Here is a 19,469-nt window from a genome sequence, read left to right as displayed (position 1 = left end):
CCATCTTTCAGCTCTCGGCTCCAGCGGTCGTTTGAATGCCGTCCCGTTAGTGCACTTTGTGGCATCTGCACGATATCATCGTGATACTAGTACCTTGATGAACTCTCTCTTCTTGTTCACCAGAGATACGCAAGGTAAGAAAAGAAAAAGAACCTCGGGCGGATCGAAGTGGCGCTAAATGGGCGGCGCGGGAGCTAGTGGCCGCTCCAGCGCTGTGATTGGTGGGTGACGCGTCCAGAGTAAACAAGGGTCAAGTCGAGACGCGTCTTAAGTGGTTATGACGCGTTTTTTTTCTTTTGCTCTTAAGCGAACCTCACACACAAACTCCCACTTTAAAGACGTGCGGTTCTGCTCTGCTCTGCTTCTGCTCTCAGACTGAAGAAGACAGTCGACCCCAAACGTGTCAGTCACACTGTCGGGCTGCAGTGGGGCCGTCTAAGCCGTCTCTCTTTTGGACGCCCCTGGCCCGCCCAATCAGCGCTTCGAACTGGCATCAGACTCACACCCCCCCCTTCATCTGTACAAGTACTATGTCGTCCTTGCTGTGCTTCCGCCAGAGGGAGGACACTTTGAATGTACCTACCTATGTAATGTACAAACACGGGGCACGAGTAATACATTCTACAGGCATTCAATTGCGCTGCTCACATGCCGTCTGTCTTGGGCCCTGGGAGCGCGCAGGCGAATCGCGACCGGGGGGGTTTGGCGACCGAAATCGCGGAGAGCCTATCGCTGGGTATCATCGAGACCCGTTTCTGCGGCCTCGGGCTGCTTTGTGAGAAAGCGGGTAGGAAGGAGAAGAAAAAAAGGGACCAATTGCTCTCGAGAGAGGGCATCAGCTGAGAGAGAGCTTTACGCGTCCTTGTCGCTCCGTGTTTAGTCGCGTTTCTTTCGCACAGGGGTGGTAAGACGGCCATCTGTCACTTGTAAGTGAGGTGTGTATTTACCGTATGTGCTTCGCAGGCTGTTGCTCTTATATGGGTTTATCAAAGGACGCGTGGCAGCGGCCTAGCCATACCTGTACGATAACGTATTACCACCTACTATTCTACAAAGGGACATGTCGTATTTCAGGAATCCATATCCATGTCATTCATGCAAGCACGGTAGTAACTGTCCTTATGCGTGGGGGAGAACTCGGGGCTTGAGAAGATGGAGGGGGAAAGGGATTCTCGTGGAGGGGTGAGGGAGGGATATGGATACTACGCTCATGGAGGGGAGACGAGATAAAGCCAAAGGGGAACATCAGAGTCAAAAAAAAGGGCAGCGATGTTTACTAGTGCCTTGACGTCTGTGAGGGGATGAGAGGAACAAGAGGGCTGAAGAGACCAGGGAGTGATGGGGGGGTTTGGGTTGAAACGCAGAATTGCCGGGCACGCACGCGAGTGGGAGCTTTGCAAACCTCGTGATGATTGTGGCTGGACAAGGTGAGACATCTGACGGATTCCACTCGACATGCTGTGTGAGCGAGAGTCTGGTAGTATGTAGATACGTAATTAAGGCAAGACTCCGTTCCTGATTCTTCCGGAGGGCATCGAGCAGATGGAGCACATCCATCCGCACCTCTGATATCGGCGGTCGATGGACACCTTTCGTGCTTGATATCGCAAATCATCTTTGTTGTCGTGGGTAATCGTCCGTGGTCATGAGACGTTCGTGATGCCTCCATTGCCGTCGTAAGGAAGCGTTAAAGGCTCCGCAACAACAACAACATCATCATCAACATCAAAACAACAACATCTCCATCCACCCACCCATCCATCGGGCCCCTAATGGCAGTGCCCAACGATCGCGCGTGCATGCATCATGCAGGCTCAACACCCAGTAGCAGAGCTGCGTCTCTTGTTTACCGCTGCAGGCGGGATGTGCGCTGATGGCCGTGACGGACATGCGCAGGTCGCATGGGCAACCAGCTTATATCTCTATCTATCTGTCTGTATGTATGTATGTTGATGCTATCTGTAGGTACTTATATGTATGCAGATGGACGGCCGTGCTGGCGATGGCGAATCGGGAGACTGGATATTGAAAAGGATGTGGCCGCTACATACTGCTTCTCGCACCTCCATTTTCCATCCAAAGTGCCATCATCCATTCAGTATCTGTGTCTGCATCTATTACATCCCACGGCAATCAATCCTGTCTGTCATGTCTCTGCTTCAGATCGCCTCGCACCGGAATTGAAACTGCATCATTCAAGTTCGTGCGGTCGCACCAGATACTGTTGCTGCGTAGGTAGTACCTCTATCTTGCCGGTATAATATCAGACCTTGCTACCTACCTACCTTTGGTATACTATCCTGTACGTGCTACACTCAAATCCAGTCGACGCTTCAAGGCAATTCGGCATCTTCATCATCGTCATCCCTGGTCAAACCCGATCCCGATGGCGTTGGTTTGCTGCACAAATGCCGGCGGCAGCCCCGTCCGTAATAAATGACCCCGATGACCCTCTACTCACATGCTTCTGGCGCATTTCGCTGTAATGCAGTCCTCACTTAGTACCTATTACTAGTACAGGCCTCCGTCACCTGCTCCGCTCTCGCACAGCACAGCACAACACAGCCCCGGTTCGTTCGATTCAAGACAACGAGAGAGAGATCGATCGTCAAAGACACCAAGCAGGCAGGGCAAGGCAAGGCAAGGCAAGGCAAGGCAAGGTACCTGACCTGTGCGCCAGGTACGACAAGTTGCAGCTGCCGAAGAATTGCGATAGTCTAACTAACGGATCGTGCTAAAGAGGCGAGTCAAAAGGGAGAGAGGGAATCGGTCACGGCAAGGCACAGGACTGGTGTCGTGCATTTCCTGCTGCATTCCCCCCAAGACACACACACAAGACACTTGACACGCCCCCCCACCTCGGCCTCTCTCTTTTTTTGCTGCCGCCTTCATTCACTCGTGTCTTCTTCACCACTTGACTTGACAGCAGAATCGACGCTCCCTCGAGTTGGTCTCGCAAACGCCCTCGAACAGCCCCGAATCCGTCCGTCCATCCACCAAGGGGGTGCCACCCTCACATACCTACCTACCGACGTGACTCTCCTCTCCCCAAGTTTCCCACGTTGAAGTAGCACCAACCTCTTGCCTACCTACGCTCTGCAAGCACAGCAGCTACGTAGTACTACTACCATTATTACTGGATCGTCTCGGTTCTTCTGAAGAGTCTCTCTCTCTCTCTCTCTCTTGATCCCGAGCCCACACACACACACACCAGCGAGCCGAGTTCAATCCAAGCCAATCCAGCGCTTCCATCGCCCAACCATCAACTCGTCCATCCATCCATCCACTTCAGCGGTCATCGTCAACACGACGAAAAAAGAAACCGAAATAATACATACTAATACCACTTCTCGTCCAACTCGCAGCTCCGACTGGCCGCTTGAGGCTTGGTGTCGTCGCTAGTTGCGGGCTGGAGAAGCAAGATTTCTGCAGACGCCCAGCACCTCGATTGCACGACAATCCCTGGCCCCGGTCGCTCGTGTCAGCCTAGACAGCCCGCCATCCAATCCGCATCTGGGCCTCGCATCCCTGACGCGCTGGGCTTTCTGCGTCTCTCGCTACTTGCCAGGGGGGGCCCTGGTCGGCGATCCACTCGGGCCTGTTCCAAGGATCGAAAGTTTGCCCTTGTGTGCGCTGGATCAAGAGCCAGAGCCTGAGCCAGAGCCAGAGCCAGAGCCTGAGCCTGAGCCTGAGCCACCACCTGTTCGCTGTTCTCACTGTTCGTCCTCCCTTCCGATCATACTGGCATTCCCTATTACAGCGCCCGCCTCCCCTCACTTCCGCTCGCACAACTTCCCATCTCTTCCATCCCACCCGACCTCTAATCGCCGCCTCTCCAGACTTCTTCCACGCCAGCCTTCGCACCTCTCGCCCTCTCGCCGCCTTCTCACCAGCCCGTTTCCTCGCCGCGCGCATCCAGCAAACGAACGCCCACTTCCGATCCCTCACCCATCGCCGCCTTGATCCTGCACGCACCTCCCGCCCATCTCACTGTGCAGTAATTGAAAGAAGCTCGACAGAAGCATCTTGTTTCCTTCCACGAATCCATCATCTGCGGGTCCGATCGGCTCTCCTATTAAACCCCCATCGTCCCAGCCGAAGAGCCAAAGACAAAACCGCAGCAAAAATCCTGGCCAGGGCAGCGCCTCCCCAGGACATCCATTTACCGCCCCACCGCGCCTGCGAGTGACGGTGACCTCAGCGAGGTGAGCACACAAAAAACGACCCCCATGCCTGCTTCCCTCTCCTCTCTCACCTACTCTCTTCCCTCCTCCTCAGCCTTTGATTCTCTTTCACCACCTTCAGCCCTTGTGAGCCTTGCGATGCTGCCGCTGCCCTCGCCCCGACGGCGTCGCGTCTCATTCTCTTACTCGCTTGGCTGACCAGTAGCGCGCCCAGGAACAGCAGCACCTGAGCCTTGACGTCTGTCAATCCTCGGCCTGCTCCACTGAGCTCCAACGAGCCTCAACCACACACACGCTTCCACTCACGCACACACACCGGTACTTGCCTGTACCACCGGCCGAAATGGCCCAGCCGCCAAGTTTCTACGCCTCTTCCAGGCCCTTGGAAGTCTTCACCGACGACATCTTCTTCGAGAACGAAGCCCCCATGACAAGCCACGCACCCATGCCGAATCCGACTAGGCCTATTCGTCGTCCTCTCAGCAACTCAAGCTCGAATGTCATCCTCGAGCCCGCAGTCTCCCAGAACAGCAACAAGATCTCACCATACAAGCCCAAGACCGCAGCACCCAGAGCACCGCTCAAGCCGTCGCATGGCCTGAACAAGTTCAACGGCATCTCAATGGCTCCTCCCTCAGACAAGGCGCCAGTCACCGACTCTCTGCAGAAGAAGCCGCAGCTATCCAAGTTCAAGACCGGCCTGCAGAAGCCAGCTCTCGCCAGCCCTCACGACGCCTTCTTTGGAAAGGAAAACGTTCAGCCTCAAATCTTCCCGGCACCGCCGGCAATCAACATCTCCATGGAGCAGTATTACCAGGATTCCAATGGAAAGCGAGGACTGATGGAGGCGGCACCGATCAAGGACTCTCGAGTCAGCAGCAAAAAGCCCAAGGCCGAGGAGCAGGTGCTCCCGCCGCACGACTCGTTCCCTCCCATTACTGACGATGGCACCAAACCGCCTCACAGCTATGCACAGCTTATTGGAATGGCCATTCTTCGATCTTCAAAACGACGCCTCACCCTTGCCCAGATTTACAAGTGGATCAGCGACAACTATTCTTTCTACAACCCCAATGACGCAGGCTGGCAAAATAGCATTCGACACAACCTGAGTCTGCACAAGAACTTTATCAAAATCGAGCGACCAAAGGACGATCCCGGCAAGGGCAACTACTGGGGCATCGAGCCCGGCACCGAGTTCCAGTTCCTCAAGGAAAAGCCCACGCGCAAAGCCGTCCCGACTGCCGAGAACCTCCCCGTCATGTCCACCCGCCTCGAGCCCTCTCGACCTACGCCAGCATTGATGCCCGAGCCGTGTCTGCCGCCTCCTGCTCCCATCCATCATCATCAGCACCACCACCACCAGCAGCATCAGCCGCATGCGACCAGCCTCCCTCCGCTGCCGACTTCTCAGGCGACCTTGTCCATGCCTCTGGAGCCCTCATCAGACGCCACCATTCTTCTGTCCGACAACGCGCCCGCCGAGGACCTGGCGGACAAGGGACCGGACAACGAACTGCCATTGGAATCGTCCTTCTTCTCGCCCCTTCCTCCCGCCCTCAACTCCACTCCGCCGGTTCCCCGGCCAGAGCGACGAAACGGCACACCGCCCCCTGTGAGCCGCAATCCCGCCTCGTCCGCAACCAGGACTCACAAGCGCAAGTTTGCCTCCATGGACGACAGCGGCTACATCTCGTCTCTCGAGTCTTCCGCCATGCGCCCGAACGCAGCCAGGTCGGCCCTCTTCACATCCGAGGCGGACCGACACCGCATCAAGCGCGGCCGGGCTGAGGAGGAAATTGCACGGCTGAGAGGATCTTCTCCCTTTAGCCCAACCAAGAGTCGCTCGCTCTCCAGCTATGGGCTTACTTCGTCATCTCCTTTCCGTCAGTCCCTCGACAACCAGATGCCTCCCCCCCTCACTCCCGTTGTCAAGAAGGTCAAACCCATTGCGCAGCCACCACCTTCGGTGTCTCCCAACACGAACCTGCGCATCCATCGCGCCAAGGTCCGCCACATGCTGCAGTCTCCTCTTCGGCGTGTCGCCAACCTGTCGAATGAGGACATGTTGCCGTGGAGCCCCGCCTTCCGGCTGGATGACAGCATCTTCACCTTTGATACGCCCAATGCCAGCAGCAACCTCCCCGACTTTGACATTTTCCAAGACCTGCCCGTGGATGATGAAAACGTCTTTGACAGCATTGGCGCTGCAGATGCGGGCTCGCCCATTAAGCGCTCGGCCAAGCGCGCTCGCTTGGATCGGTCCATTTCGTCGTCAGCCATTGGGGAGATGTCGGCTTCAAAGAGGCTTCTCACATCGGCCCCTCTGCTCAAGGCCCCTGACACGCCTTCGCAGTTTCTGGAGACACCGAGCAAAGTCTTTGAAGGCCTCAGCTCTCCCTCCAAGATCCTCCAGGGGTCGCCAATCAGGGGCAACTCGCCAAGCAAGTTCGTCTCGCTGATAGAGCTTCCAGGAGATGCCGACTGGCCGTCCCTTCACCTGGACACCGGCGACTTTGCTTCGGGTGATACGTCCGACTTCACCGGCCTTGATATCCTTCAGGGTTTCGAAAAGATTGGATCTGGCTCTCAGCCGTCCAAAGGCTTGAAGCAGAGTGGAAAGCCCACCCTGGGTCGAAGCTTTACAACCAACTTTTAGGTGATGAGACACAATGAGAACTGACGCATGCGCGGAAGAGGAAAATGATGACCACACCTTCATTACGACTTTTGATTCACACGATTAACGCGGCGACTATGGATATACGACGACTGTGAGGGTCATGACGATTCCAAGTACATAGTCCACCATCTTTATTTCTTTTTATCTCCTTTTTTCTTATGGCATTGGGATACGACAATGGTCTGTCCCAGGGAACGGATTTTGCTTTGGTTTAGCTGGTATGGCCCGGGCCTGGGCCAGAACTTGGAATGGCTTTTTGCGAGGGGGTTGTCGGTTGTCCCTCATCACTTGTTTGATGTCTTGTTTCCTTTTATTCCTTTTCTTTTTCTTTTCCCTCTCTTGTTTGCTTGTCTTGTGTTGGACTTGTTTACCGGAATATTGGTTGGATGCATGGAGTCTGGATCACACAACATGTGCGTGCGCGCGTATGTACCGAGGGAATTGGTATCACAGGGCTTGTGAGAGGATCGGCTGGCTCATGTTTGAATTCTTGTTGGTCTCATCTCTCCTTTCTCGACGGATTAGGATCGGAATTTGTCTTTTCAGGGATTGTTTCCCCGCCGGACAGGCTTGGGATTCCACTGGCTTTATCTTGTTGATTGGCTTTCTTTTTTTCTTCTTCTTTGCCACGCAATAGCGAGGAGGACTGTCTGAGTCCAACTACACTGTATTCCTCTGATCTGATAACCAATGTTGTTGCATCAATACCGTGAATTACGCTCTATCTTTTATTTCACTTGTAGTGAATACCTACATAGGGTAGACATGGGTTGATCATTGGCATATGACTTCGACCTCATAGAAACACCACGGTTTGTCAAAGACTCTGGCCCATGCCTTGTCTGTAGCCGAGAGCATTGCATACACATATAGTTGTGCGCAAGTCATTGGCCGTGTGAACCTTTCGGAGGCCAAAAAATCGAACCCTTGGATCGCATGGCATTGAATAGCAGGGATCCATAGTCATCTTCCTGTCCAACTGACGCCCAAAACGCCCTTTCCTTCCCGTTGAACGAAACGCAAAACGCATATAGACTGCATATGTGACTGCCCACCTAGGAAGCACATAAACCGCAGTAAAAGCGCATACCGCAGAAATCACCCCTGGCCGTTTCCCATAGCACTTTCATAATTCTATCATCAGTCGAGAGCCCCCCCCTTTTAAATCATCGGATATTCGCCCCCTTTTCCATCCGTCGGATGGTTATTCAGTTGTGTGTATGGACTGTTTGGAAACGGTACGAGGTGGAGGACAGAGTCCCAAGGCGACAAATGGGAGGGGGCATTTCGAGTCAATCAGGAACAGCAGCGGCCACCAAGAGAGCATCGTCCGCCATGCTCACTAGGCAGTTCTAGTACATGCGTATGCGGGATACCCAGCTCGTCTCCTTGGACTCGAGGTTGATCTTGTAGGGGAAGGGGTTGCCGCCCTGCGTGGTGATGGGTGGGATGTGGTCCTTGTGGGTGTTGACGAAGGTGACGATTTTCATGGCGGTTGTGAAGAGCGTCTGCTCCATTGCTTTGCGGACTTTGGCTCGTTCTGTCATGGGAGAGTTAGTACAGATATGTGTGTTAATACCACACATTTGGGTCAAGGTTTGGAGTGGTATCATGCTGTGCAACGACGTACCGTTGTCCGTCCTCGGCTCGGCGACAGTCACCTTGATCGTCCACGTCTCCCAGCAGACCTCCTCCTCGCCGCGCGTCAGCCACGCCTTGCGTCGTTTCCGCTCAAAGAACTGGACGGTGATCTGGCCCCTGCCTCCGCTGCCGCCGTCCGCCGTCCCTGCGCCGGCGCCGCCACCGCTCATCTTGTCTCCCCTTGCCGCGGCGCCTATTCCTCCTCCTCCTCCTCCTCCTCCTATTCCTCCCGCGTGGCCGCCGGAGCTGGACAGTCGTTCGGCGTCGAGCTGGCGCTCGAGGGCGTAGGCGCGCTGCTCGATGAGCGTCTCGAGCTCATTGTCGTTGACGTAGGGCAGGGTGACGTCGAGAACCTCGTGCGTTCGCGGGGCGAGGGAGGGGAAGAAGCGGTTGAAGAAGATTGTGTGAAGGATGCCTGTTTTTTTTTTTGGACGCGATCGCTCTTTGTTAGCGGAGAGAGCAAGACCTTTTTTTCCTTCTTCATGATACAACGAGCTCTCCCGGCGCATGAACTTGCGGGATAGAGATATTCAAAGGTACCTTTGACGACTTCGCGGACGGACCGAGGATCCGAAAAGACGTCGAGTATGAATTCCGGGGGCTTCTGCTGATCCATTTCTTCTCTTTTTTTGTTTTCTTTCTTGTGTTATTTCCCTAGGGAAACAAGGCAACTGGTTGCTGGCAATGGATGAGAGAGCGTCAGAAGAAGGGCGAGCTGCGACTGGTTGCGGAAAATTGCCTTTTTCTTCCCTTGTCGCTTCTTCTCACCGAGCAATTTGTATGTCACCGCCAAGGGAGAGGGAAGGAGGGAGAGATGAAGCGCCAGAGGAGCAAAAGAAGAAGAAATGGATTGGCCGGGCGTTATCTCGACTGCTGGGCGAAGAGGCGCATTGCTGTTATGCCTTTTTTTTCCTTTCTGTCAAGGGTTTTTCTTGGTTCTCGGTCAGCAGGAACAAGGAGTCACCAGACCCGGACCCGGGTGTCGAGGCTGGACGACGCCCTTGGGCAGGTGTCACGTCCGCCTTTATTAGCAGCAGGTTAGTACCAGGTCGACGGGGAGGCTGGAGAAGGAAGCGCGTAGAAGCGGACGTCGTTGTTGTTGCGAAGCGGCGCAGCAGGGAGTCAAAAAGCAAGGAAGAGGCGAAAATTTGTCGAGAGGAAGGAATATGCAGCGAGATGAAAAGAGTTAGGATTGTACCTAAGTATGTGTGCGGTCGGTACATGTAATACCTATGCAGGCAGCGTGGAATTGCTGGGATAAAATGCGAAGCGAGGGGTCAAAGAGAGGATTGAGGGGCAACTACGTAAGGGGAAAAGTACCTACTACCTAGCTGTAATAGAAGCTGCTGCTTTTGCTGTCGGTTGGTACGTCCCGTGTAAGTCGTGGAGGAACGGACCTGACGGACTGGCTCAGGATAGAATTTGATGTACTTGAATACCTAATGCTGGGAACAGCTGGGAGCTGAAGGGGGGCTGCTGATGCGCCGTTTGGTAATACCTCTGTAGTAGCTGGGAGGGATTCAATACCTTGGCGTGGGATCGATCGGGACATGCGCACAGTCACGTCACAGGCGTTGGTCCAGGGCTGTTAGTGCAGCTGTTTGCCTGCGATAAGCGATAAGGGGGTGTGTAGCCGGTACTCGTACCTTACCTGATGGTTCTCGTCAGGGACTCAATGGAGTTGTAAGACGAGGTACATGTATGAGATATCCATACCTTAGTAGTAGCTGTGAAAAGGAAGCCAAGGTATCTACTAGATGTGGGCGATGCCTAGGTATGCTGAGCTCATTCGTCATCTGAGCTTACAGTCTGAGTTTCATTACTTCACTCATCAATAGTAAAATCATCCAATGACAACATCACCGTCCAGGCAAAGTGATGCGCAACCTCATCAGCGTCAACCTGAAGTGCTGACAGCCTCCAGCTCCAGCTCCTCCAGCGCCTCCATGACTTTGCCCGCCTGTAAGCGCCCTAGAGCCACCTCCCGTTTAGTGCCTGCATACAGTGGACTGAGCACCCCCGGGATCTCGACGGGGCTGACGCTGCACCAAAGCATTATAGGGCAGGTACGCAGATGTACACAGACTTTGCCGCAAGTGCGCGACAATCTGGCGCCGCAAACGGCGAAAGCAGCTGTACCTCGCGCGTACCGCTTTGCCCGTGCTGGCCCCTACCAAGGGACCAGACCCAGGTAGCCGAGGACGCCAATTAGAGGCGCTGGACAGAACCGAGGCACGCTGCTGCTTGAGCCAAACATGCGCGCATTGGACCAGAGCGGCTCACACACGCAGCAGAGCTTCAAGTTCAATCTCACCTCCATCGCGACTTGTCCATCAGCCACAATCCCCATCATCTCAAGTGCCGCGCCGACTCTCTCTCTATCTCTCTCTGTGCGACGAACCTCGCATTGCTGGACAGTCGACGCGTATCTTCTACAAAGACACGACTTTGTCTGTGAATGACTTCAAAGTGCTGATCCATGAGCCTCTGATTCGACCCGACCCGCGCAGCGCTGCCCAACATGCTCTCCTCAGCCCGGCGCTGGGTGCATCGCAACCGGACGCCCATTGCCATCGGCCTCGGCGTCGTGGGCGCTGGCTATGCCGTCACCCAGTATGTCATGTCCAAGATCAACGACGCGCGCGAGCGCATGAGCAGCGACCGCATTGCCAAGGAAAAGTAAGCATGCCTCCTCATCCCGTCTCTCCCATTCTCTCTCTCTCTCTCTCTCTCTCTCTCTCTCTCTCTCTCTCTCTCTCTCTCTCTTTGTCTCTCTGTCTTCTCCTGCAATCGCCAACCAACATCAATCTTCTGCCAGTCTTCGACGTCGATTCGAGCAGAACCAGGAGGACTGCACCTTTACCGTCCTCGCCCTCTTGCCCACGGCCACGAGCAACATCGTCACCGCGCTCAACACCGAGCAAATCACCTACGAGATTCAGCAGATCAAGAGCTCCGCGCGCAGCCTCAAGGGCATCCAGAACACAAGCCCGCCCAGCATTGCCGATACCACCCTTACCGAGGATGATAGCAAGAGCACCGTCAGCGTGCCGGTCGAGCTCGGCATGCCCTTCACTTCAGACGGCTCCCAGCAGGAGCTCGCTCCTCCCAGGCCGCGAAAGACAAAGAGGCAGCTGTGGGATGACCTGACTATTAGCGGTACGCGCCTCTCCTTGTCCGTGCTTGTCCCAAGAGCCAGGGCGGATCGCTGATCATGACGGGAGAATCTAGCCATTACGAGATCATTCACGCTCATTTACACGCTCGCCCTCCTCACCATGCTGACCCGGGTCCAGCTGAATCTTCTGGGTCGGCGCAGCTACCTCTCCAGCGTCGTTGCCCTCGCCACCGGCAGCCAACAGGCCACCATCAACCTAGAGAACAACGACGACGACAACCCCGACCAATCGTACGGCAGCGACTTTGACACAAACCGCAAGTACCTGACATTCAGCTGGTGGCTGCTGAATAGGGGCTGGATTGATGTCATGCGCCGCGTCGAGAGCTCTGTCAGGACCGTCTTTGGCAGCCTCAGCCCTCGCGACCTCGTCACCTTTGACCGCGTCTCCCAGCTGACGGCAGAGGTCAGGAAGCTGATTGAAGGGTCCAGCGCCGATGAGCGCAAGCGTTCGGATTGGTTGACCTTTCTCTTGCCGCCCAGGGACAAGGAGGACGAGGTCATCCGCGAGTCGGGCATCCTCGACGACGGAGGCTTGCCCCCTCAAGCAGGCTCTCAGGTGTCGTCTGCCGCGCTGAGGCGGCTGCTGGACGAGACGGCAGATCTGATAGAGTCGCCCGCCTTTTCACACGTCTTGACCCTGATCCTCGACCGGGGGTTCTCGCATCTCGTGGACAAGAAGCTGGCCACCGAGGCTTTCGAGTTTTCTCTCGACGAGTCCCCCACCACAGTGGCAACAACAGCCAGCCTCAAGCGCAGCCGGGCCATCCTGCTGCCCAAGATTCTCTCCGTCCTGACGCGGCAAGCTCACGTCATTGGCAACGGCGTGCCGAACGAGTATCTGCAGGAGATGGAGTCGGTGCGCGATCTCGAGGCCTTTTCCGCAGTTGTCTACTCGAGCAACTGGGAAAACGAGATGAAGGACGAGGGGCTCATGGAGAGCGCCGTGTACCTCAAGTCGGAAGATACCCAGTCGCAGTCGACTCAGGTCGACAGCAGCGTCGTCATGGTTGACCGCCAGGCGGCCAACCTCGAGGGTGCATGGGAGAGGGCAACGGAGAAGAAATCTTGAGGCAGGCAAATAGGGGGGGGGGGGGGGGGGGGGGGGGGGGAAGGGGGGGGAGGCACGATAGCAAACAATGCGCATACTTGTATAGGTAGTAAAGAGGTAAAGGTTTTGGTGCATTCTACAGGTTTGTTAATTATTTCGGAGGCAACGGCGGGACGGAAAGTAGAGATCTATCCGATTCTTGTTTCATCTCTTTGTATCTGATTCTACTACTTTATTTGGTCTTTTGATACGATGTTTTTGTTGATGGGTGGCAGTTTAGCAGACGGCTTATGACGATATTACCACGTTGTCTCGGTGTTCGAGGTCAGCGCTCCAAAGCTTCTAAAGATGAAGAGCCTCCCTCTTGCAGCTGTGCCATAGATCCCACGGCTCTCTATCAGACAGATCTGTCATGTCACGGCACGCAGATTCTCATTCCCAAGCAACCCCTTTCGAATGAACACATCCCCACAACCCATCTCGTCCTTTGGTGATCTTCCACCTCCCTTGGAGCCTCTGGATACTTGGAGTAGTCGCTTTCTATGGCATTCTACTCACGGGATAATGGGGAGTGTCTCGATGACTTCCCCTGAAGAGCACCCCATCTCTGGGGGGGGGGGGGGGGGCATCAGGGGTCACCCGTCGCCATATCTGCTGGAGTCTTTCGATTTTTCGAGTGGTTTTTCGTTGCTGTTTCGGAGTTTCCGTAGCATGCTTGAGCGCTCACATCAGGCCCCGTATGAACTGATCCAGTCCCAGCTCGAAAAGCTCATTGTTGACGCCCGCACCGCCCTTGTGCTCAACCGGCGCAAGTGGATTCTTGACAACTAGCACCAGAGAATAGAGACTCAGCAACGGCCACCTTGATCAAAGATGCTTTTTTTGGACAACGCATAGAGATGTCGAGCATAAAGAGAGACGCAGAGGAGGAGCATACCATACTCAACCCAAAGGTTGATATAAATCTGATGCAGCACGTTGCGCATGCTCGCCGACCCGGTATCCGTAATCATGACGAAGCGCAGGTTGGCGGGCGTCTCGTAAAAGTGCAGCTTGTACTGGCCCGTGCGGTAGCTGATGAAGGCGTCGTCGTCGCCGCCGAGCTTGCGGACCATGTTGCGGAGGGAGAAGACGGTGCCGAAGATGAGCTTTGCGTTGTCGGAGCCGGTGGACAGGACGGGGGCCGGGGTGCCGGGGACTTGGGGGGGCATCCAGGATTTGACGTAGACGCATTCAGCTGCGTGTGTGGTGAATGAAGAGAAGGGTCAGCTTCGTGTGTGTGCATATTGTTTGCAAAAGGTGGGAGGGGAGAAGAGAGAAGAGGAGAGAGGGGGGAGACGGACTGTGGCGGTCGAAGATGTAGAAGGAGTAGACGACCATGGTGGGCAGAGTGGTGGATGGTGACGCGCGCGCGGGTGTTTTGTCTTGTGTGTGTGAGGGACGGACGGTTGTTGGCGATTCGGTAGAGGTTGGTTTCGAGGCTGGATGCGACAGACGACGGGCCAATTGAGGTTGGGGAGTTGCTGCTGGACGGGGCCGAGGTTCGTCGAGAGGCGGCGGCTTGGGGCGCGGTTGGAGGTGACGGGAGCAGCTTGAAGGAGCTGGAGGTAGGTTGTTACAGTATCTAATCGCGGGATGGAGTTGACAGTTTAGGTACAGCTCGGGCCAGCTGTTAGTACTGGAGATGGTGGGGGTCGGGTCTGGTGCTTCGATGCCTGGAGTCCACTGGAAGAGCCCGCTGGAGGGCCTAACGATAGCCGGGACTGCATTAGATCGAGCGCTGTAGCTCCTGGTACATATGACTCGGTCTGTCTAAGGTACCTACCTATAGAGGCACTGCTGGTGCTCCTTCATGATGTGATATGAGAAACTACCTTCTAAAGCAAAAAGCAGGATTCTTCAAGTTGACGGTATTCCAAGGCTACATGTAGGAAAGGCAATAGATATGGCTGACAGCCGAGAATACAAGGTGCAGCCAGCGCTGATAAGATTGTACATAGGCTCAACTGACGGGTGGAAAAGGTCGGATCACCAATAGAACCGCCCGAGTTTGACGCCCCCGCTCCAAAGGCGGAATGCAGCTACAACAGCTCTGCCACCTTCCCACTTTCTACCCCTCCAATGACTGGCCGCCAGGCGTCTTTCAGCCTCACCTCATAACAACTTACCCTTCTTATTCTCAGCCCTTAGGAAGGCTCGCAAAGCCGCTCGCTTGTGATACTAACCTAGCAGGGCAAGGGAGGTTACACATATCTTTGCTGGTTGCCTCCATCACTTATAGCTTCTTCTCGCAACAGGGAGCTTGCAGCTACGAGGAAGAGACGCCGGGGAATCGCATCGAAACTCACGCGACTCAAGTACCTCGCAACAGCCTCGCCTGATCGGACCTCAGTCGCCAACTTTCGCAAAAGTGAGCCTGCAACCATGGAGACGCCGCCGCAGTCACCTGGCAACAGCATCAAGTCGGCGCCCACATACGGGCGGCCACCGTCTGGGCTTCAGTCGCCCAGGCTGACCGTCAACGGCCGTGACGACCCGTCAGAAGACGTTCGACCGTCTCTGGTGTCTGCAGTGTAAGTCAACGAATGCGCCAACCCTACTGCTGCCATTCAAGGACGGCCCATGGCCTTGCCGTATCCCTACGGTTGTACCAAGTGCTGATGCTTCGGCGCATGCTAGAACTGAGCCACCTCGTCTCCAAGGCTTCGCAAGCCCCATCAGACAGCATAAGCGCACTCCGAGTGCTCATCGCGAGATCAAAGTCAGCTCCTCTTACATGTGATCCGCAAACATGAACAAGCTGGACTAATCAACACGATATCAACAGGAAACATTGGACGCGCGTGTCGAGTTCTCTAATGACGAAACAGATGGCCGGACTCACCATAGAATAAATCAATATGTGATTCAAGAGGAAATCGGCCGCGGCTCCTACGGCTCCGTCCACCTGGCGACAGATCAGTTCGGAAACGAATATGTTAGTGTTGCCTCTTCCCCTCCCAGGAAGCTTACTTACAATCCTCTTGCAGGCTGTCAAGGAGTTCTCCAAGGTCCGCCTACGAAGGCGAGCACAGTCCATGGCCATGCGTCAAGGCCCAGGACCGTCACGACGAATGCCTACTAGGGGAGGCAACTTGCCTCCTCATCTCGTTGGCCTGAGAGACCGCGAAAAGAGCGATGCCCTGTTCTACATCCGAGAGGAAATTGCCATCATGAAGAAGCTTAATCATCCCAACCTGGCCCAGCTCATCGAAGTGCTGGATGATCCCGATGAAGACTCTCTGTACATGGTCATGGAGATGTGCAAGAAGGGTGTCATTATGAAGGTCGGCTTGTGTGAAGAGGCAGATCCGTATCCCGAAGAGGAGTGCAGGTTCTGGTTCCGAGATCTGATCTTGGGCATCGAGTACCGTAAGTCAAATCACTCCATTCAAGGTACCTCCACGTCGGATTTGCAGCCACGGATGCTAACCAGCCCGCAGTGCACGCTCAAGGCGTCATTCACCGGGACATCAAACCTGACAACCTCCTGCTATCCGAAGACGATGTCCTCAAAGTCGTCGACTTTGGAGTCTCGGAAATGTTCGAAAAGCCCACCAACATGACAACTGCCAAGACTGCTGGATCTCCCGCCTTCCTACCTCCTGAGCTGTGCAGCAAACACGACAAGGTCTCTGGCACAGCGGCAGACATATGGTCCATGGGCGTCACCCTCTACTGTCTCAAGTACGGCAAGATTCCCTTCAACAGAGAGGCCGTGCTCGAGATTTACGAGGCCATCAAGACCGAGGAGCCGCAGTTTCCTGAGGACGAGAATCCAACCTTTGTCCATCTCATGGGCAGGCTGCTGGACAAGAACCCGGAAACACGAATCACCATGGCCGAGCTTCGGGTGAGTCTCCTTGCCGCGAGCCACCCAAGGCACACTTGAATTGCTGACCATGTTACAGGAACATCCCTGGGTGACCAAGGAGGGGACCGACCCTTTACTTTCCACAGAAGAAAACTGCGCCAACCCCGTGGAGCCGCCAAATGAGCTGGAGCTCAGCCGGGCGTTTACGAGGAAGATGAATCACCTGCTGTGTGTGATGAAGGCCATCCACCGGTTTAGGAGCTCATTGTCAGCGAGCAGGCGCAAGAGTGGCACACCTCAGTCGACTGCAGAAAAGAAAGCGACCAAGCCAACGGACACAAAGACATCGATTGCTGACATCGCGGCGCGCATCACGCAGCAGAAGACGGCGCTCCTTGCGCCCGAGGCCGAGGAAGGAAAACATAAAGGCCAAGCCCACGACATCACCGACCAAGAGCCGCCATTCCTGGGCATTGGCACGGGGGCCAGAGATGCCTTTGCGACTGATGAGAAGACACCAGACGTCGTGTCAGACTCCCCGACAGCGGTCGATTTCAACGTCTATGATCGAGCCTATGAGGAGGCCATCAAGGAGCGAATGAAACCGGACCAATCAAACAACCCCATCATGTATCTGACGAGGCACATCAAGGAAAAGGACTATTTTAAGAAACTGAGCAACCTGGTGGACGAGGCTTCTGTCTCAACCTCTCCGCCAAAGACGACGGAGAAGAATTCCAAGCAGCTTCTAGACCCTCTCCCTGTCCATCCAGGCAACAAATTGGCCGATCTTGTGTCTAAACTCAAGGTCTCGGATGGATCCGAGAATAGAAGCAAGACAAGAGACCAGAATTAATCCGGTCGGCGTCCCCAAGGGGCGCATCTCGATCGTTTGACTCAGCTAATCGCGCCCGCGGTCTGATTGTGAAGACGCGGAAGAGAGATGATCTCGGCACGAATTGAGACATCAGATACGAAGCAATATGAAGACCCCTTCATTCGGATTGGACTCCTTATCAAAGTACAAGTCTACTTTTTCTTTTCCCCCTCAGCAATTCAGTGGGTGTCCAACAAAAGGGCTGGAAACGGCCCCGTGTGCAGCCGTCTCCAATCGGTTACCACGCTGCTATGTTCCTACGCTACTTCGTGATATAGGCTGAGGGCATCATCTTCCGTCGACTATGTGGAGAAGGCAATCTCCGCCGTCGAACCGTGAGAATTGCGCTCACCGCTTCGGGCGCATCAAAGACGGCAGCAAGATTAGGAAGTTGCCTCACGTAGGAGAGACACGACGGTGGTGGTTTCTAGAACGGTCGGCAAGACCGTTATTACTGCAGTACCACCCACGGCAGTGATGATTACGGACGGTGGTGTGAGGGGAGAAGCTCAAAGGGACGAATGGAGTGCGGCCCATGTCATTCGGCACGATGTACATGCACGAAAGGACGCAGGAGGAGATTAGGGAGCCGCCACGCGGCAGCGGAAGAGGCATGGAATGAATGCTTGATCCAATCAAGGACAACTGAATCAGCTGGCACCAAGACCTTGGGAGTCATTTCTCCGTGCTGCACGAACCACTACTTGCTGCGTGTATGTAGGTACTTGTATGTATGTATGTCAGTCAACCCTTGCCAGTCCGGATAGGCAGCCTTGCACACCCGCACATGCCAGGGAGCAGGTCAGGCAATGGCCATAGCCTGCCGTGCGTTCGTTGGCTGCGAGGCTGGCGAGGCGGCGCGTTATCACCCACGCTGACAGACAGCCGAACCAGACCCCTGACACAGAAAAAAAAAATTATCCCCTACCCGCGTTCCGTGCCTGGTCCGGGCATGACATGGGGGGGTTAAAGTAAGTAAGCTCAAGAGGGAAGAAGGAAAGCTCGGGCCATTGCATGTGGCAGACGAGCGAACGAATCGATGAAGGAAGACCGGGTTGCAGCCGATACTCAGGTATGTGGGCTCTCTACTAAACTAGAGAGGAGGAGGGCATGTTGAGTGAGTCTTTGTTGAGGTTGAGAGAGGGAGAGGTCACGGGTGTCTAGGTAGGTAGGCATGTGTGGCCGCGATTGCACGAACGCAAAAACGCACAGGCTGGAGTTTATACTAGCAGTCTAGAACTCAGGAGGATAAGACACGGACGCGCAATTTGCATCTCATCGTGTGAGGGTCACTTGGGCGGAGGGCAGAGTAGTAGTAGCACTACATACCTACCTGTCTTGAGGAGATACTCTTGGAGCTCGTGAGGTTGCGCTTGCTTGCGAGGTGATGATGACGGGCTTGTCATACTACTAGTGCTCTGTGCTTTGTAGGCAAGGCTACCTACTTCTGACATGTCGGTGTCCAAGTCTACATGCCGGGGGGGGAAGATGTGTCTGCCGTGTCTGGAGGGTACTACATACGAAGGATCAACTACTAGTAAATGCCTTGCAGAATGCACGAGGCAAGGTATCTCTATGGTTTGTATGTACGAGCCGCAGCATGCGGTGCCATGGGCTACAGTAAGAACGCCTTACTGCCGTGATTCCCAACAGCTGCTTTTATGTACCAAGAGGGAGGAAGAGAACCCTGGAATGATGATGGATGCTGGTCTGTGTGTGTGTGTGTGTGTGTGTGTGTGTTGATCAAGCCCAACTTGGATGTGAGAGGGTGGGCAACACGGGTTCCTTTCCGTCTGGGCTGATGAGTAAAGAATCTTGCAGGTTTCGTGCAGATCGAAGCAACATGAGGAAAAGTTGCATTGATGGAATGGTTGTTTAGAAGAGAGAGAGGGAGGGGGATGTGCGTTGCGAAGCGTTTGGTGGAGAGCGGGATCAGAGTGGGAGAGAGGGGGGCGAAGAGCATAGAGGGACTTGATCTTGATGTCCATCTTATTGTTCACTG

At 54.9% G+C, this 19,469-nt stretch overlaps 6 protein-coding genes across 6 annotated transcripts; 4 read left to right on the top strand and 2 right to left on the bottom strand.

The window, feature by feature from the left end:
- Positions 1 to 1,806: 1,806 nt before the first annotated feature.
- Positions 1,807 to 3,066, top strand: TRIREDRAFT_102686 (uncharacterized protein; the record flags this gene model as incomplete). Its single annotated transcript, XM_006961579.1, has 5 exons — positions 1,807 to 1,936; positions 1,984 to 2,231; positions 2,326 to 2,395; positions 2,516 to 2,680; positions 2,930 to 3,066. 5 exons carry the CDS (start codon positions 1,807 to 1,809, stop codon positions 3,064 to 3,066), a joined length of 750 nt encoding a protein of 249 aa, XP_006961641.1.
- A 1,545-nt stretch (positions 3,067 to 4,611) lies between these two features.
- TRIREDRAFT_21211 (forkhead transcription factor) lies at positions 4,612 to 6,843 on the top strand (the record flags this gene model as incomplete). Its single annotated transcript, XM_006960917.1, has 1 exon — positions 4,612 to 6,843. One exon carries the CDS (start codon positions 4,612 to 4,614, stop codon positions 6,841 to 6,843), a length of 2,232 nt encoding a protein of 743 aa, XP_006960979.1.
- Positions 6,844 to 8,498: 1,655 nt separating this feature from the next.
- On the bottom strand, positions 8,499 to 9,124 carry TRIREDRAFT_54384 (uncharacterized protein; the record flags this gene model as incomplete). The annotated part of the gene is made up of 3 exons (XM_006961168.1): positions 8,499 to 8,673; positions 8,761 to 8,923; positions 9,049 to 9,124. Coding segments are annotated over 3 exons (414 nt in total), but the record flags the coding sequence as incomplete, so codon positions are not given.
- A 1,905-nt stretch (positions 9,125 to 11,029) lies between these two features.
- Positions 11,030 to 12,758, top strand: TRIREDRAFT_53342 (uncharacterized protein; the record flags this gene model as incomplete). The annotated part of the gene is made up of 3 exons (XM_006961578.1): positions 11,030 to 11,187; positions 11,327 to 11,667; positions 11,740 to 12,758. 3 exons carry the CDS (start codon positions 11,030 to 11,032, stop codon positions 12,756 to 12,758), a joined length of 1,518 nt encoding a protein of 505 aa, XP_006961640.1.
- A 702-nt stretch (positions 12,759 to 13,460) lies between these two features.
- TRIREDRAFT_53316 (transport protein particle complex of the golgi, subunit bet5-like protein) lies at positions 13,461 to 14,117 on the bottom strand (the record flags this gene model as incomplete). The annotated part of the gene is made up of 3 exons (XM_006961167.1): positions 13,461 to 13,564; positions 13,675 to 13,974; positions 14,081 to 14,117. 3 exons carry the CDS (start codon positions 14,115 to 14,117, stop codon positions 13,461 to 13,463), a joined length of 441 nt encoding a protein of 146 aa, XP_006961229.1.
- Positions 14,118 to 15,009: 892 nt separating this feature from the next.
- On the top strand, positions 15,010 to 17,446 carry TRIREDRAFT_119679 (calcium/calmodulin dependent protein kinase C; the record flags this gene model as incomplete). The annotated part of the gene is made up of 6 exons (XM_006961577.1): positions 15,010 to 15,310; positions 15,417 to 15,498; positions 15,565 to 15,714; positions 15,767 to 16,148; positions 16,220 to 16,629; positions 16,688 to 17,446. The coding sequence occupies exons 1-6, from the start codon at positions 15,162 to 15,164 to the stop codon at positions 17,444 to 17,446; spliced, it is 1,932 nt and encodes a 643-aa protein (XP_006961639.1). The 5' UTR covers positions 15,010 to 15,161.
- Positions 17,447 to 19,469: the final 2,023 nt, after the last annotated feature.

This window comes from Trichoderma reesei, assembly GCF_000167675.1.
Source record: "Trichoderma reesei QM6a unplaced genomic scaffold TRIREscaffold_1, whole genome shotgun sequence".
In the NCBI taxonomy this organism is placed as follows: Eukaryota; Fungi; Ascomycota; class Sordariomycetes; order Hypocreales; family Hypocreaceae; genus Trichoderma; species Trichoderma reesei.
The sequence above is the reverse complement of the archived record's forward strand: the minus strand, read 5'-3'. Positions and strand labels throughout refer to the sequence as shown.